General features: G+C 33.7%; 3 protein-coding genes, 1 non-coding gene and 3 pseudogenes across 4 annotated transcripts in view; 1 reads left to right on the top strand and 6 right to left on the bottom strand.

Annotated features, from left to right (window-relative positions):
* LOC149489815 (EF-hand domain-containing protein 1-like) overlaps positions 1-16,654 on the top strand; it is a 48,546-nt gene that overhangs the window by 19,028 nt on the left and 12,864 nt on the right. The window contains exon 4 of the mRNA XM_089714616.1: positions 11,301-11,464. Coding sequence (XP_089570742.1) covers positions 11,301-11,464 — 164 coding nt within the window. The remainder of the gene's footprint in view (positions 1-11,300; positions 11,465-16,654) is intronic.
* Positions 484-1,408, bottom strand: LOC149489821 (prostaglandin E synthase-like; annotated as a pseudogene).
* Positions 3,417-4,022, bottom strand: LOC149489820 (microsomal glutathione S-transferase 1-like). The gene has a single exon (XM_089714570.1). It carries the CDS (start codon positions 3,994-3,996, stop codon positions 3,544-3,546), a length of 453 nt encoding a protein of 150 aa, XP_089570696.1. The 5' UTR covers positions 3,997-4,022; the 3' UTR covers positions 3,417-3,543.
* LOC149489819 (microsomal glutathione S-transferase 1 pseudogene) lies at positions 3,934-5,079 on the bottom strand (annotated as a pseudogene).
* Positions 5,876-6,833, bottom strand: LOC149489818 (microsomal glutathione S-transferase 1 pseudogene; annotated as a pseudogene).
* On the bottom strand, positions 6,938-7,667 carry LOC149489817 (microsomal glutathione S-transferase 1-like). Its single transcript, XM_089714571.1, has one exon. It carries the CDS (start codon positions 7,561-7,563, stop codon positions 7,114-7,116), a length of 450 nt encoding a protein of 149 aa, XP_089570697.1. The 5' UTR covers positions 7,564-7,667; the 3' UTR covers positions 6,938-7,113.
* TRNAN-GUU (transfer RNA asparagine (anticodon GUU)) lies at positions 10,623-10,696 on the bottom strand. The gene has a single exon. It is a non-coding gene; the product is annotated as a tRNA-Asn (tRNA).

Raw genomic sequence — 16,654 nt, 5'->3', positions numbered from 1 at the left:
ATTATGTATAAATCCTGATTTTAAGATAAGATTTTTTGTCTGGTTACATTTAGGAGGCTCGATAGATCACTATCGCGATACAGATTACATTTTATCGCCGTGAAATATCTCATTCAGAATTTCTTTTGATAGAGAGAGCATAGCCGCGGCTATATAATTGATAATATATTATACATGCATATTTATATTATGTATTCATGGGGGTAAATAACCGTTGACCGCCTCCTTGGTACAGTGGTTGACGCACGAGCGGTAGCACCGAGGGGTCCTGGGTTCGATTCCCAGTGGAGACGAAGAAAATAATTTCTCGGTCTAGTAGGACACAGAAGGCTTATCACCTACTTGTCCCTAAAGAAAAATCGATCAGTGAAACAGATGTATAATGCATCTGCCCCTTACCCCACTTGGGGACATGGGACTTCACACACTTATGGGGGTAAATAAAACAGTTGTATTACAAACAAAACATTTAATAACTATTAAATACAAAACATTATCTTAATTTTCTTATGCAATTAAATTCTAGACCATTTTGTTGTAGTGTAAATCACAATATGTAATACAATTTCACACGCAACACACATCAAATGTTATACAAAATGCTCCTTGAAAGGTTTCAAGTGAATATTTACATAATATCTGCCAAGTAGTAGAGTACAACGTGTACCCCCATGTAAATCGAGATTAACACAGATATTCCAAATGCGATGCCCCGGTGGAGGTGTGGGCCTAACAGCGTATACTATTGTGTATATAATTCGACACACAGTAAACACCCGGAATAACGTGGAGGCTATAAATGCAGACGGACCCGTCGTCAAGTACAATGCTCCCAGGATCCAGAAAACGGGAATATTCTCAAGGTCATTCAAATGCGCCCGCCGAACTCTCTCGACGTCCGGGTCGTTATATTTCACAGTACCTTTCCTTGCCTTTGCATCTTCCTCGTTGGCGTACACGTTTTTCCCGACTCTTTGCGTCATGGTCAAAAATGACATGAAAAACATTTTCAGACCCAAAACGCCAGAGTAGAAAATAAATGTACGCACGACGGGTTCTGCTAATGTAAGAGACATCATTTTGTTATAATATTCGTAGTTTGTCCACACAGAAAATCGTAACAACACTCGATACGTTGTTTTAATGTACAAGTCTTCGCCTAAATGATGACAGAGCCCGAAGCACAGAGGATCATAATATTATCAATTGGATGGATACACATGATAGCCATATAAGTTGCATAATATTTTAACGGAGTTTCTAAACAATGACATGACACAATTTACCGTTCTGTTTTTAGACAGAGTAAAAAATGCCATGTCATGATTACTTTACTCCAAATAACGAAGGGGGCTCTCTATTATTTTTTCGATACCATACGTGGTACCTATATGATGCCTAATTAATGTAGGGGTGGCTTTTACTAAAATAAACAAGTGATAAAAATTACAGTGGCGTGTGGGATATAATTGGAAAAGTGTATTGATTTCTATTTAAGTTTAGTTAATTAATTTTCATTAAAAAGGTTGCGTTTGAAAGAAAGTGCTGAAAAAGATTAATCTCTATATTTACTAATCATGTTAATCAATTGAAAACCCAAGAGATTATCGATGTACAAAAATGTAAAAACACCGCAACAATTAACAACCTCCGAAGGTGTGCTAAGGTAAAATCTACTTATTTGATCAAATAATATTTATAATTGTTAATTATCTTGCATTCATTTAGTTTATGTTATTATGAATTATTGTTTGTCATTTGTTTTTAATGTTTTTGCTATAGTTACAATAATGTATTATAGATTAACGTCTAATATATGTATAATCATTTGATGACTCACTTATTATTGTTGTAAGTAATCGTAACTTATAAAATAATATAAATCAGTTCTACATCATATAATATTTATCTGTTTTTTAAGTGCAGCCTTAAAAAATAATACCTTAATGACACATTTTCCAAACTAAAAAAAAATCAGAGCACAAGGTATATCTAGACAGGTAAGTACGCTTTATAATAAAACTCCTCATATGAATAAAGATTAAAGAGGTTAAAAAAGAAGTACTTACTAAATTTAAAACTGATGCAAAAAAGTATCCAGAGAGCCTACATGACAATAATTGTATGGAGAGTATTCATGAATATGCGGAAAAGTGCATTTACATCAAACGAGCGAATGCTAAATTTAACTCCACTATGGGCCGATTTTTCAATGCTTGGATAAAACTTATCCGTCCAATAAAGTATTACACGATAATATTAAAATATCACGTAAACTGTCAAATACGGGCAATTATAGAATACGTTTTTAAAACGGTAGTTTTATACATTATTCGACGAATAAGTTTTATCCAAGGATTGAAAAGTCAGCCCTATGTCAAGCGTAGAGAATTCTTTCGTTGTTCTTAGTGCGTTCGAAAAGATTATATGTTATTAGTCCGGGATACATCGCCCATTTTTGCAAGTGATTACTATCAAGCTAATTTTTCGTGAGTAGCTTTATTATGATGAGATGCCCAATAATTTCATGTACAAAACTCTCGATTGTGGTAGCTACCAGAGGAAACAAGGATAAAATATTTTGATTTGATGGTTCTCAAATATTAATTACTAACTGAATGTTTTTTTTTGTTCATTCTCAAGATAATTATCTAAATTATTCGAAAAAATATTTGTGCTACAAAATCTATGGTTTGATCAAAGAGTCCCCCTTTCCAATGTGTATCGATAACGAAGTCATCATAAATGATTACTAACCAGCTGATTTTTTTATTTTCACTTATTTAATACTTATTTAATTCAACAGACATATTGTCCTACAAATTGCGTAATAAATATTTGAGAACCGTCAAATCAAAAATTTTTATCCTTGTTATCTCCGTAAGCTACCACAATCGAGAGTTTCGTACATGAAATTATTGGGCATCTCATCAAAATAAAGCTACTCACGAAAAATTAGCTTGATAGTAATCACTTGCAAAAATGGGCGATGTATCCCGGACTATATGTTCTAATATTGAACAACACTGAATAGGTACGAGTTTTCGTTTACACTAAAAGAATAGGATAGGATGCCCTTACTCTAGCTCTATGTTCGTTTGATGTAAATGCACTGGAAGATGGAAATTCATGAAATCTTCTACGTGTTATATGAATATTTTTGTTAAAGTGTTATAAATATTTTAAAGTCATACTTTAAAATATTTATAAGACTTCCCTCTCCATAAGCGATAAGCCTCTCCCCTGAAGGTATTTTTTTCAAAGCCAGGTATCTTTTAGACGAAAAATTTACGTTTGAATTTGATTTCAACAATCTGCAACCATTTCCTACGCAGATGAACTTGTAACAATCTTTATAGATATTCTTGAGGACAAATAAATACAATGAAATGATATAAAAAATCAAATTTATTCAGTAAACAATTATATAAAACAACGTCTTTTCAAGTAAATACAACACCATTGCAGTAAAAAGTGCAATAATACAACTACATCACTCACATAGTCTTAACAAATACTCCTTCACCATTTTAAAGTGCATATTTATAGATCCAACAGGAAGTATAATACAACGTTTGCCCCCATGTACACCGAGGCTAACAAAGGTATTCCAAATGCGATGCCCCGAGCCGGTGGAGGTATGGGCTTAACAGCATATACTATTGTATATAAGATGCGACACGCGGCAACCACCCGAAATAATGTTGTTGCAATAAAAGTAGACGGACCCGTCGTCAAGTACAATGCTCCCAAGACCCAGAAAACAGGTATATTCTCAATATCATTCAAATGCGCCCGCCGAACTCTCTCGACGTCTGGGTCGTCATACTTCACTGTTCCCTTCCTTGCTTTTGCATCTTCCACGTTGGCGTATACGTTTTTCTTGAATCTTTGCTTACCAGTTAAATATGACATGAACAACATTTTCAGACCCAACACTGCAGAGTAGAAAATAAAAGAACGGACGGCGGGTTCAGATAATGATAGAGGCCCCATTTTGTGATATTAAAACTGGTTTTCCAAAGACTAAAATATATCAACACGGACTGAGAGGTAAACGTTATATTACTGTGCGAGTCTATGTCTAAATGATGTCAGCACTCGAAGCACAGAGGATGATAATATAAACTGGAGAGATATTTTATCATTAATAAACTAAAAGTAATGATAAAAATATATATAATTAAGTACATATAATTAAACCGTTGACGAACGGTGTCTGTACATGAAAGATATATTAAAAAATAATTATTATACTTAGGGCTTTTACAAAAACAGTACCTATAATCCAAAACAATGATTATTATTATTAAAATGTTGTCTTTTGTTGTCGATAGGACCTACGTTTGTTTGTGAGTGTATGTAACGCTACTCGCCGAATTTTCGGTATTTTTTTTCATAACTGTATGTAATAGAAGAAATCTTTACTTAAAATACGTTCCAAGCAGGTCATAATCTAAACAATGACATTGAACTTGTTCTTGAATAAACCAGTTGTTAGGTAATAATAAAAGAAGCATTCAACAACTCGTTATATAATGTGATATAACTTGCGCTCCCATATAAAGTGTAATTAGAAATGAAATATCGAATGCAATACCACGTGCTGGCTGGGGTAATGGTATGATTGCGTAAACAACGGTGTGTACAATACGACTTACTGTATATGTACGGAAAATGGTTGTAGCTAAAGCAGCAGACGGGCCGGTTGTCAAATACAACCCTCCCAAAATCCAGAACAGTGGAATACTTTCTAGATCATTTAAATGGGCTCGGCGCACTCTCTCCACGTCTGGATCAGTTAATGTCACTACGCTCTTGTCTAAAATCTTTGCGTCTTCTTCATTGGCAAATGCTCTCTTACGGAATCGCTGCACCGCAGTGAGAAACGACATGGATAACATTTTCAAACCCAAAACACTGGCGTGAAATATGAAGCTATTAAAGGCGTCATGGTTCTCACAAGAAGTATTCTATGTCACAAGTTAACTCAAGGGGAAACAAACGCGTTTTATTTATCTGCTAGTCTATAAGGATACTGACTATAGGTTTATTGAGTTCTGACTGGCTATTGGACATGTAAAATAACAGTTATATGAGGATAATTGCCAAAAAATATCTGTGTGTGTATTATTGTTACTTTTCAGGTCATTCTCTATAATAGTTCGTCCTGTTTTAAAAATAATGTTTTAGGTAATTTTATGGTGAAATATAATAGTAGGTACTCAGGTTAATTTGATTTTGGAAAAATAAATTAAATAGGTTGCTCCTTTCTTTTTTTGCTCCTTTCTTCTTCGTTCCAGGTAAATCGTCATAATTTGAACAAAAATCCTTTCAAATATAATTGGGTAGGTATGTAGTTAACAATATAAAAGAATAGAGATTATCATTAAACCAGTCATTAAGGTCCACAACGACTATTAAAAAAAATAATAACTGACTGATGGTGCTTGTTTTATCATAAAACCACGTCGCGTCGGTCGTTAATAACCTTGATGCTTAGTAAACCTTTAAAAATAAATTAATTCAAGTGTTTATATCATTTAGTTATAGGTACATTACAAGTTTGTTACCTATATTTCTAAATTTAAAATAGAAGCTTTGATAATATGTAGTGGTTTATTTATATGTAGGTAACAACTGTTACGAATAACAATAATAATTCTGTATAAACCGTTCAAGTATTGATTCTAGATAAGTTACCTATATTATGAGTAATGTTATCAGGTCGTGATAACTGATACCTAGATAATAAAGATAATATCAGACTACTATCGACCCTTATATTTCTTGATAATGTTTTAATTATTTTAGTTGTTCTGAATTTATTCCATCTTCACAGGTAGGGCATAGGGCAAAAAATAATTAATAGAAGAATGATAAACACAACATTTAATAACTATATAATAATTAATAACTAATAATATAAAAAAATCTTAGTTTTCTATGTCTATGAAATTCTAGAGCATTGTAGAATAAAGCAAAATAATAAAACTTCACATATCACAAATCACATGTTTTATAAATGCTGCTTGACCGTTTTCAAGTACATAATATATTTACATATCTGCCAAGTAATGTGTTGCAACCTTTGCCCCCATGAACAGCGATACTAACATAGGTATTCCAAATGCGATGGCCCGAGCCGGCTGACGTATAGGTGTAACAGCATACACTATTGTATGTAAAATGCGACCAGCGGCATAAACCCGGAACAACGTGATTGCCGTAGCTGCAGATGGACCTGTCGTCAAGTACAATGCTCCCAGGACCCAGAATACAGGAATATTCTCAAGGTCATTCAAATGCGCCCGCCGAACTCTCTCGACGTCTGGGTCATCATACTTCACAATCCCCTTCTTTGCCTTTGCGTCCTCCTCGTTGGCGAATACGTTTTTCCTGTATCTTTGCCTCGCAGTTAAAAATGACATGAGCAACATTTTCGCACCCAATACGCCAGAGTAGAAAATAAACGTACGCACAGCTGGTTCTGCTATTGTTACAGGCACCATTTTTTTATAATATTACTAGCTTTTTTAAAGAGTAACAACACTTGATTAACGTGGTATCAACGTGCGAGACTCCGCCTGAATGATGTCAGAGCTCGAAGCCGAGATATAATTATATGAAGTGGATAGATACAAATGTTACATAAGTTGCAAAACAATATTTGCGTTTTCATTTTACAACGATTTGTTAAAATATGTTTATTTTACATTATTAACTTTTAACGTTTTCACAACTTGATACTTTATACAACTTTAAAACATACCTAGGATAATATTTGGATAACATTGAAATATTATGTTGACATTGCTTGAGGTCAGTGAACTTCTTTTGTGTAAATATTAGGTGTTATGATAAACACCTTTGCGATTACTAATTACTAATTAGTATGTTCGAGAGTTTTTAAATATCTAGAAATGAAAAACACACGTTGTGTCCATAAGAACTTTATTAAGCGCTTGAGTAAACTATGTTTAACAACGAACACACATGACATACGTAATAGGTCGTTGAACTTTCACCAATGTCAAGGAAACCGAGTAATGTTACGTTAAAAAAAAAAACAATACCCCTCGTACCACTATTTACAGTTGCCAGTAATGTTTTCTATATCGATGTTATATAGTATAAAATTATTTGGGCTGCCATACACATCTTTATAGCATAGGCAATACCAAAAGTAAGGGCCCTCGACGGCTGTGGCACAGGGATAACATATACTATGGTATGCACAATACGGCATGCAGTGTACACCCTGAAGAACATAATAGCCCATGCAGCAGACGGGTTGATCGTCAAGTAGAAAGCTGCAAGGATCCAGAACGCTGGAATATTTTCCAAATCATTACGATGAGCACGTCTTACACGTTCCACTGTGGGATCACCAAACTTCACTTTTCCTCTCAGAAAACTTGCATCTTCTGGATTTGGGAACACTTTTAACGTTATACGCACTGCAGCGGTCAAAATGCTCATTAATAATAACTTGCCAGCTAGGATGGTTGAATGAACTATATATGCTTGTACAACGGGACTATTTAGCGATAATTCAATCATTTTGAAAATAAACTCGCACCTTACTACCGCTACGTTGGGTATCCGACTTGTAAATGATAACCGTTCTCCAAATACGTCCGTATAACGGTAATTAAAAAAAAACTTAGCTGGTTTTCGGAGTAAAATTCCACTGTTATAAGAAAAAAAAGCTATTGTTTAATTCAATTTTGATGTCAAATAAATGGCATTAAAATGGGAATATAAATGAATTTTAAAATATGGCTGACTTCTCTCACTACTTTAACAAATAATATGACTTTTGTACAAATAAAACCTACTACGTATTATAAGATTATAAATCATAAGTAGCCTTGAATGTATATTTACTTATAGAAAAACTTACTTATTTACATAATATACAGAGTTGAACACGGTAAGCGGTAAGAGGTTCTCTAAATATGTAATAAATATGTAAGTACTTTATTGAGCTGTAAATGATACAGATTCTAAAGCAGTAGTTTCTTTTAAGAAATAGGTACATATTTCTAGTAACACGTATTTTAAGTGTAGAAGTTTTAAAAAACTAAAACACAGAATTTATATATACAATGATATTACGAACACCTTTTCTGATTTACAAGCATATTTCCGGTTAAAATAACTTGCTCCTTATAAACGTTAAATGCTTAACTTATACAAAATATATATGGTCATATTTGAAATTAAAATGTTTAAATTTTGACTTTGATTGATTGACTTTGTTAATAATAATTGTAGAATGTGAAATGTAATGATAATGAAAATAATAAATGAAATTTTGATTTATAATTAAGTGACATAATTTGCATGCTGTTAATAACGGCTGAACATGCTGGAACTCAATTGTTAACATCTATGTGTACCATGTTTTTTGGCAAATAAATTAATTTGAATTTGAATTTAAAGAACAATGTTTATAAATAGTCTTGTTGTGATTATAGACCATGATCTTTCGCAACTCATAGAGTACTCATAGGCCAAGAGTTATGTTTGATAGAAAAATCACATCTAATAATATAATAATTAATAACACTTATACAGGGAAAAGCAAGGAATGACGCCTAGTACATAAAATATGCTAAGTTTGTGTGAGGATTGTTTGCGTCTATTTAAATTGTAAAATACAAAAGCAAAATTAAAAAAAAAACGCCCTAAAAGCTTCTTTTGCCTGTTTCCTGTGTATTTTATCAAAAGAAATGTACCTACTTCTAAACACACATCCACCAAAAAGGCTGCCATAAAATATATGTCCAACAGAGTATATATTATTTATCTGTGTGTCCAACGTCACAATTTGTACAAATTATATAAAAGGACTAAACAATGTGGAGGCAACCTACCCGTAGAAAATGTTTGATGTTTCTTATCGGAAGTTCGTTTATTTTTCAAACAAATCAATGAAATCATGTAAAATATATTTTTTATTATTTTGTGTGAGCGAAGCGAAGAATTTGATTCTAAACAAATCTGCTATTTTATTTCTTTTTTTAGTTTCATTTTGAAATTAATTACTTAAAATATATTTTTTTTTTATTTCTTCGGAGTTCTTTTCAGTAGAAACTGCTTTCCAAACCGGTGATGATTAAATTTTCTATTAACTGACGAAATTGACGATACAAACCCTAAAAAGTCTAGTTGATTAAATGAATGTTATAGTATTACCAAAAAATTATAACTTTATAAGTAGGAACTATTTTCAGTTATAAAATGATGCCTTGTTTTTGTATGCAATGCAATATAAAATTAAGGGCCGGTTTTACCCTTGGTTTTACCATTTACTGATTTTGTCCCTGATGGCGGTTTGTTGTTATCCTTTTGCGTATTTTTCTTCTTCTAGGCTGATTATTATTGGTTGCACGCAATATGACTCTGCTAATTAGAGCAGGCTCCAAGGAGATGTTCGTTTGCAAAAATAGCGGACCTAAATCTGACTTCTGATATATATTGTATAGGTCCCAGACATCCTATAGACAGATGTTGCCAACCAGTTTTGTGGTCCCCCTGCCCGCACCCCGGTAATTAAATATGGCCATACAAAGAAAAAAATAAAAATTTCCAAAACATGCCGTGTGGGGTATCAAATGAAAGAGCTTATTGAGTAGATCACGAATATATAGCATACTATATACATTTCTTACACTTTCTCTAAGATTTTTTAGAAAATTTACGAAAATGGTCCATTTTTGAGTTAACTTTAAACCACTATAGATTGAAAACTCATGAATATATTTTTTAAATTATTATTTTAAATAATTAACAATAGTCCATTGTTTATGATTCAATAGTTCGTAATATAATATAAGTGAGCTATGTGGTGGATTTGATGAAAATAACTATATACTATATGAACTTGAAAATATACTCGCCATCTTTGAATGCTCCCCCCACTCCCCCATGCAACTATTTCACTGTACGAAATATTGAATCGTAAACAATGGACTATTGTTAATTATTTAAAATAATAATTTAAAAAATATATTCATGAGTTTTCAATCTATAGTGGTTTAAAGTTAACTCAAAAATGGACCATTTTCGTAAATTTTCTAAAAAATCTTAGAGAAAGTGTAAGAAATGTTATAGTATGCTATATATTCGTGATCTACTCAATAAGCTCTTTCATTTGATACCCCACGCGGCATGTTTTGGAAATTTTTATTTTTTTCTTTGTATGCCATATTTAATTACCGGGGTGCGGGCAGGGGGACCACAAAACTGGTTGGCAACATCTGTCTATAGGATGTCTGGGATCTATACAATATATATCAGAAGTCAGATTTAGGTCCGCGATTTTTGCAAACGAAACTCCACTGAGAGTCCGGTCTAAATGTCCAGTGTAAATAGGAAAGTCATATGTATTATATTAAAATACTTTATTATTATTTTACTTTATACCAGCTGACAGATGTGCTAAGAGAGAATATCAGTATCTATAATGATTACGAGAGGAAGTTAAACTTTATTTCCTTCGTATGTTGAAAGAAATACCTATACTGAGAGTATACGCAAAAATATTTAAAAAGATATTGTATTATGTGTGTAGACTTTTGCTTTTTGAGTAAAATTTAATAAAAAATATTAGACGCCCCCGGGTGGGCTCGAACCACCAACCTTTCGGTTAACAGCCGAACGCGCTAGCCAATTGCGCCACGGAGGCTCATGGTGAATCTGCCGAAAATAAAAACTGGATGGGTTGGTTATATACCGCCATTATCTTAGAGAATAAAGCGTAGATTCAATCGAATAATTGATTTTCAATATACTATGTTCAAACAGATGGGACAAATACCTACGCATTGATATCTCATAGTTAGTTATTTGATTGTAGAATGGTGTTTATTTATGGGTACAAAACGTAACAAGTTTTTTTACTTCTTTTTCTCCGATTCCAAAATACATAAAATAACGATGAAATCTCCATAATATACGATGGTTACTTCTCATTGCCTGCAAAATACTCAAAGAAACCTAACTCGAGGCTCTCAAAGAATAGAAAAGTAGAGTATTTCTTTCATTTTTTCTACTAACTACTATTGCATAAATTATAAAACGCGCTATTGCAAATTTCAAACATACGCTACAGCAAGTATTTTATAAAAAAATATGTTCAAAGATATCGATTATATTATTTCCGTTAGAGAGTATACGCAAAGAAAAATATGGGGATACCATAGCACGATATGATAGAGCAATTCCTTCTAATAATTCACTACAATTATTGTCATACACATAGAAGTACTCTGACAGTCGACTGTTAACAGGAATGGCTGCAGTCTCAAGGCGTGGAACTGTCGAAGGAGGAGGATCTTCCGGAAGACCCGTACAAAAAGAAGGAGCGGTGGAAGTCAGTGCAGCCGCCCCAACGGGCCACCGCGCATAACGACGCCCTGCGACGCTTCCTGGAATATGAGGGGAAAGTGCTTGCGTAAGTTAATTTTATCACTGAATCTTATATTTTTTAAGTAAAAGGCGCGTTGAGAGTATAATTTCAAGGTCGCGTCATGGTAATACCGTCACGTCATGGAGTAAGGCGACGATTTTGATATCTTTGAATCTTGCTAAAACTATTTAAATCTATATAGAAGTATTCTATAACTAAAAATAGTTATAATAGTGTCACAAAAATTCCTCAATTTAAAGTTTGTTATTTTCTCGCGCCAACAAATGTCGTAATATCTCAAATCTATTTTATAATCAGATACCTGATAAAAAATAAGGAAAGTCTTTGTGAGGCATTATTTTTGTTTCATCGGAAATAACATTTACTGAGTTAAATTTATTGACAAGAGACTGAATTTAAATAATAGACTTGTTTTGGATCTGGTTTACGAAAATGATGAAATAAAAGTAGGAACTACACTAGTAGGTATTCTATGTTTAAAAAAATACATGGTGTCTTCATAAATGGCATCACTACATAGTATAAAACAAAGTCGCTTTCCCTGTCCCTATGTCCCTATGTCCCTTTGTACGCTTAAATCTTTGAAACTACGCAACGGATTTTGATGCGGTTTTTTTTAATAGATAGAGTGATTCAAGAGGAAGGTTTATATGTATAATAAGATCCATTAAGTAGTGGAGAAGTACTTTTATTTTTGAGGTTTCTAATGTGATGTCGTAAAAAATTACATTTATTCCGCTTACATTGCAAACGCAGGCTGAACCCTACGAGTTTTATCAAAATAATGTACTAAGTATTATACACATTGAAAAGGTCTACAGAAAAGTCCGCGATGGTATATGTCTATCTCTTAAGGATAACCGACAATAACTTTTTTTTGTCATTTACTTTTTACGACAAATAATGGCTAATTTTCGAAGCGATTTTAACCAATACAGCATTAATCCTTAACCAATTAAATACCATGGATACATTGTTCATTTAATATAGATCTATATGGCCCTTTACACCGTATGATTTAAGTGAATATTTTCGAAGATATTACAGATTTAAAAATTGCAGGACGTAGCGTTTGCGGCCGCCCGGCTATGTATTTTATACCCGTGCGATGCCGGAGGCCGGAGCGGGCCGCTATATTTTTATACCTATACAACGTTCACAATTTTTCTGTAGTGTATTTAGTATCAGCATTGCACCCGTGCGAAGCCGGGGCGGGTCGCTAGTCACTACATAGTATAAAACAAAGTCGCTTTCCCTGTCCCTATGTCCCTATGTCCCTATGTCCCTTTGTACGCTTAAATCTTTGAAACTACGCAACGGATTTTGATGCGGTTTTTTTTAATAGATAGAGTGATTCAAGAGGAAGGTTTATATGTATAATAAGATCCATTAAGTAGTGGAGAAGTACTGTTATTTTTGAGGTTTCTAATGTGATGTCGTAAAAAATTACATTTATTCCGCTTACATTGCAAACGCAGGCTGAACCCTACGAGTTTTATCAAAATAATGTACTAAGTATTATACACATTGAAAAGGTCTACAGAAAAGTCCGCGATGGTATATGTCTATCTCTTATGGATAACCCACAATAACTTTTTTTTGTCATTTACTTTTTACGACAAATAATGGCTAATTTTCGAAGCGATTTTAACCAATATAGCATTAATCCTTAAGCAATTAAATACCATGGATACATTGTTCATTTAATATAGATCTATATGGCCCTTTACACCGCATGATTTAAGTGAATATTTTCGAAGATATTACAGATTTAAAAATTGCGGGACGTAGCGTTTGCGGCCGCCCGGCTATGTATTTTATACCCGTGCGAATTGCGATGCCGGAGCGGGCCGCTATATTTTTATACCTATACAACGTTCACAATTTTTCTGTAGTGTATTTAGTATCAGCATTGCACCCGTGCGAAGCCGGGGCGGGTCGCTAGTTTATAATAAAATGCCATTTTGAAATAATAGTATATTCAAGAGTTTAAACACTTATCCATTGTAATTTGAAGCAGACGCCAAGCAGGTATCGAATCTCCGGCTTCTAATACAATTAGATCGTACGTGGCCTGACAAACGTAATCAAAACTTGGTAGAGATCTTCTCTCGGGAGTCGGCAGACGTATCCAAACTGTTCGAATTGCTATTTCTTGTGAGACTGTTCACTGTTCGCGTTTGTATACAGGGTGTCCCAAAAAGTAGTGATGAACGGAAGCTGGGAGGTAGAGGACCTAAAGGGCTATCCGAATCACCCCCATGTATGTTATGCGATTTTTCGTATTTTCGGAGTTATGACGTTTTTTTCAATTTTTCACCTATCGCCGAGTACGGTGATATTTTCACTCATGGTGACGTCAATTATTGCGGAAGGTGCTTGATTTTTTTTGTGTGCTAAGCTGAAAGATAGGCCAATTCAGTATGGTAACATTTACTATCGTTAGATCTTTGAATGGAATAAAAAAAAGAATTAAAATGCCAAGAAAGATAAAATTACCCAGTATGTTCTCCACTTCAAGGGCCCGTAAAAAAATAAAATCACATAAAAAAAGTTTTCCATTTGGCTTTTAAAAACTTGCTCTATCTATCAGGTAGCTACCCTGAAAATTTCATTTTATTATTCAGAAGGCTTCAATCGAAAAATTGAAATCTAAATGAGGTAAGTGCAAAAATTGAATTAACATGATGATTAATAAAAACAAATTAAAACCAATAACAAGGTGTTTAATTACCAGAAATTTTTAAAATGACCCCGCTATTGCTCAGTGCAAGTGCGACATCACCGTAAAAAGTTGTCTTTTAAATGTCTGAATGCCCTTTTATCATTTTTAATGGTTTCTTCTGCTACTATGAATTTCCAGGTTATTTCGTTCAAATTGTGGCAGTCTCTCGTCTTTGTAGTATCCCCACGGAAAAAAATCAATAGGGTTTATGTCCGGGGACCGTCGAGGCCAGGCTAAAGGGCAAAGATACCCTGAAAGATGGATTGGTCGTTGCAGCCTGCGCATGCGCTGGTGACGCCTGCCTTAAAGCCTGGCCTGCACGGTCCCTCGACCTAAACCCCATTGATTTGTTTCAATGGGGATACTAAAAAGACCTCGGCTACTTGAGAGAATGCTACAATTTGGACGAAATAACCCGGAAATTCATAGTAGCAGAAGAAACCATTAAAAATGATAAAAGGGCATTCAGACATTTAAAAGACAACTTTTTACGGTGATGTCGCACTTGCATTGAGCAACAGCGGGGTTATTTTAAAAATTTCTGGTAATTAAACACCTATTTATGGGTTTTAATTTGGTTTTAATGATCATCATGTTAATAAAATTTTTGCACTTACCACATTTAGATTTCAATTTTTCGATTGAAGCCTTCTGAATAATAAAATGAAATTTTTAGGGTAGCTACCTGATAGATAGAGCGAGTTTTTAAAAGCCAAATGGAAAACTTTTTTTATGTGATTTTATTTTTTTATGGGCCCTTGAAGTTGTGAACATACTGGGTAATTTTATCTTTCTTGGCATTTAATTCTTTTTTTATTCCATTCGAAGATCTAACGATAGTAAATGTTACCATACTGAATTGGCCTATCTTTCAGCTTACCACACAAAAAAAAATCAAGCATCTAGCGCAATAAGTCACGTCACCATAAATAAAAATCTCATCGTACTCAGCGATAGATGAAAAATTGAAAAAAATGTCATAACTCCGAAAATACGAAAAATCGCATAACATACATGGGGGTGATTCGGATAGCTCTCTAGGTCCTCTACCTCCCAGCTTCCGTTCATCACTACTTTTTGGGACACCCTGTATAATAGTGCCATATAACAATAGCTCTTTTTCCTCTCACGAAGCGTGTTTGGAGATAAGACTTGTGGTTTAGAATTAGATAAAACACTTCTAAGTTCTAGCATCAATGTATAGTTTAAATTTTAATTAATAATTCGACAAATAAGGATTGACAAACACTATGTTTAAATAATTTGGAAAATCCAAAAGTGCACGCCTCATAATTTTTTTTTAATAAATATTTATTAATTATTATTTTTGTTTATTTAATAACAATTAAACCACATCGAATCAGACCCTGAAAAATGAAAGGGTTCTATTCCTGAGCATACTCAAGCGTAAGATAAAAAAAAAGACTCGATTAGTATTACTAATAGCGACCGAAATACTTTAAAAGTATTTCGGTCGCTATCGTGTTAACAAGAAAAAGGATCCGCACATACAGACACACGGACGTCCAAGACAGAACTTTTTTAAACTGTTTTTTAACTAGTTTAAATAACAAAAATGACATCAAAAATATCATGAACGTTAAAAATAGTGTTTTTTCTTAATATGTGTGTGTATGTATTATCTTACAAGTGCAATTTATGATACATAAAGACATTTTAAGTTTGAAAAATCAGATGTTTTGCGCGAAGTGACAGTAGTACCCACCTCAACGCTTCGCTTATGAGGCGTGCAAAAAAATCGAGTATCTCAAACAGGTGATATAATATCCGTTAAACGACAGGACAAACATGGCAAACGCAAAGATACATTTCCTTCTACAATATTTTTCCGTTTTCAAGTCTTTAAACAAATAAAAATACATGTGAAGAGTTTACTAAATGAAATAAGAGATAGTGATCTAAAAGTAAGCTATGTAGAGCCAACTCCCAGACAGGGGACGGATTTTATGTGATAAAAGTGACTTGTATTTAATTTTATTTGTATTTCATAGTGTTTCTCTAGTTTTATCCCCGCGGAAATTTGTACTTTTTACTTTCCGAAAGCTCCCAGACAATAATAGGAACATCTTTTATTGTTGTGTCTTCGGTAGTGTTGTATTAATAGTTGTTGATATTATTGAAAACAAAAATACATTGAAGACATACGAACGAATAAAAGGCACTTTTTAACTGTTGTAGACTAATTGAATATGCAAACTCTATATATCCTTTGGGAACACGAATACGGCCGCAAAACGGGTAAAACTACAACACAAAATAAATAACAAAAAGTGGGACGATACATATGAACATTATATGTAAATGAACATTTTTCATCCAGTAATGTTAGTGTGGGAAGTTGAACGCTGTAAGCCTGGGGTCGTTACGCGGCTGCAGTATTTCGTGTGCCATATTTCCCTCGCCCAAAAAGTTAACAGAACATATTTCCCCAGTTGCTCGTGGGTCAAAAGGAATGACCTAACATGTGT

Source organism: Colias philodice, chromosome 3 (assembly GCF_061535455.1).
Source record: "Colias philodice isolate Cphi_HAF_F1 chromosome 3, ilColPhil1 Martin Lab GWU primary, whole genome shotgun sequence".
Taxonomy (NCBI): Eukaryota; Metazoa; Arthropoda; class Insecta; order Lepidoptera; family Pieridae; genus Colias; species Colias philodice.
Note: the sequence above shows the minus strand (reverse complement) of the source record. Positions and strands in the feature narration are given on the sequence as shown.

Coding starts and splice junctions, on each gene's coding strand:
- LOC149489820 (XM_089714570.1), bottom strand. CDS start 3,996: ATGGGGCCTCTATCATTATCTGAACCCGCCGTCCGTTCTTTTATTTTC.
- LOC149489817 (XM_089714571.1), bottom strand. CDS start 7,563: ATGATTGAATTATCGCTAAATAGTCCCGTTGTACAAGCATATATAGTT.